The sequence below is a fragment of the Helobdella robusta genome (genome assembly GCF_000326865.2).
Source record: "Helobdella robusta unplaced genomic scaffold HELROscaffold_147, whole genome shotgun sequence".
Taxonomy (NCBI): Eukaryota; Metazoa; Annelida; class Clitellata; order Rhynchobdellida; family Glossiphoniidae; genus Helobdella; species Helobdella robusta.
Window position 1 is genome coordinate 1 of NW_008703821.1, and position 803 is coordinate 803.

Consider the following 803-nt stretch of genomic DNA (forward strand, 5'->3'; position numbering starts at 1 on the left):
TTGTTGCAGTTAGTTGAGAGATGGTTGCATGTTGGTTGAGAGATGGTTGCATGTTGGTTGCGTGATGGTTGTGTAGTGGTTGAGAGATGGTTGAGAGATGGTTGCTCCGACGGTGGTGTTGATATAGTGACAACTGCAATGCTCACAATCACGACTGTGTTTCTTGAGTATATGATGGTAATAACTCAAATTTGTGAATAAATGGGCGTGAAATTTTAACAGCTTGCTTGGCACGACGACAAAAATGTCGATGTTACGAAATGCAGTTTGGTGTCTGTCCAATCTCTGCAGAGGAAAAAACCCGCCCCCTGACTTCACTAAGGTATGTTGCCCTTTTTTTGTTTTTTTTTCTGTGATGGTTGGTCCTCTTTGTAGTGGTTGGTCCTCTTTCTAATGGTTGCTAGACACCTTAACCATTCCATCCTTTTCCCACCAAAATTTTACTTTTTTCACAGAATTTTATTTTCTTTTTCGTTTGGCTGTCTTTTATATGCGTGTTTTTGTGTGATTGTTTCTATAATATATTATTTATAGTTACATGAGTATATATTTCATGTCCTCTCTTATATATCATTTCATTTTCTTTTCTACCACCACGACAAACAAACTGATCAGGTGTCCACGGCCCTACCACTGCTCGCTCGACTACTCTTCAACACCGACCACGATGTACTGGCTGATGCTTGCTGGGCCCTCTCCTATCTGTCCGACGGACCCAACGAAAAGATACAGGCAGTCATCGAGGCGGGTGTCGTCAGAAGATTGGTCGAGCTACTTGCGTTAGTTCTTTTTTCTGGTACTTT

General features: G+C 41.6%; 1 protein-coding gene across 1 annotated transcript; it reads left to right on the top strand.

Moving 5' to 3' along the window:
- Nucleotides 1–241: 241 nt before the first annotated feature.
- On the top strand, nucleotides 242–777 carry HELRODRAFT_92303 (hypothetical protein; the record flags this gene model as incomplete). The annotated part of the gene is made up of 2 exons (XM_009014957.1): nucleotides 242–322; nucleotides 616–777. Coding segments are annotated over 2 exons (243 nt in total), but the record flags the coding sequence as incomplete, so codon positions are not given.
- Between the last annotated feature and the right edge of the window lie 26 nt (nucleotides 778–803).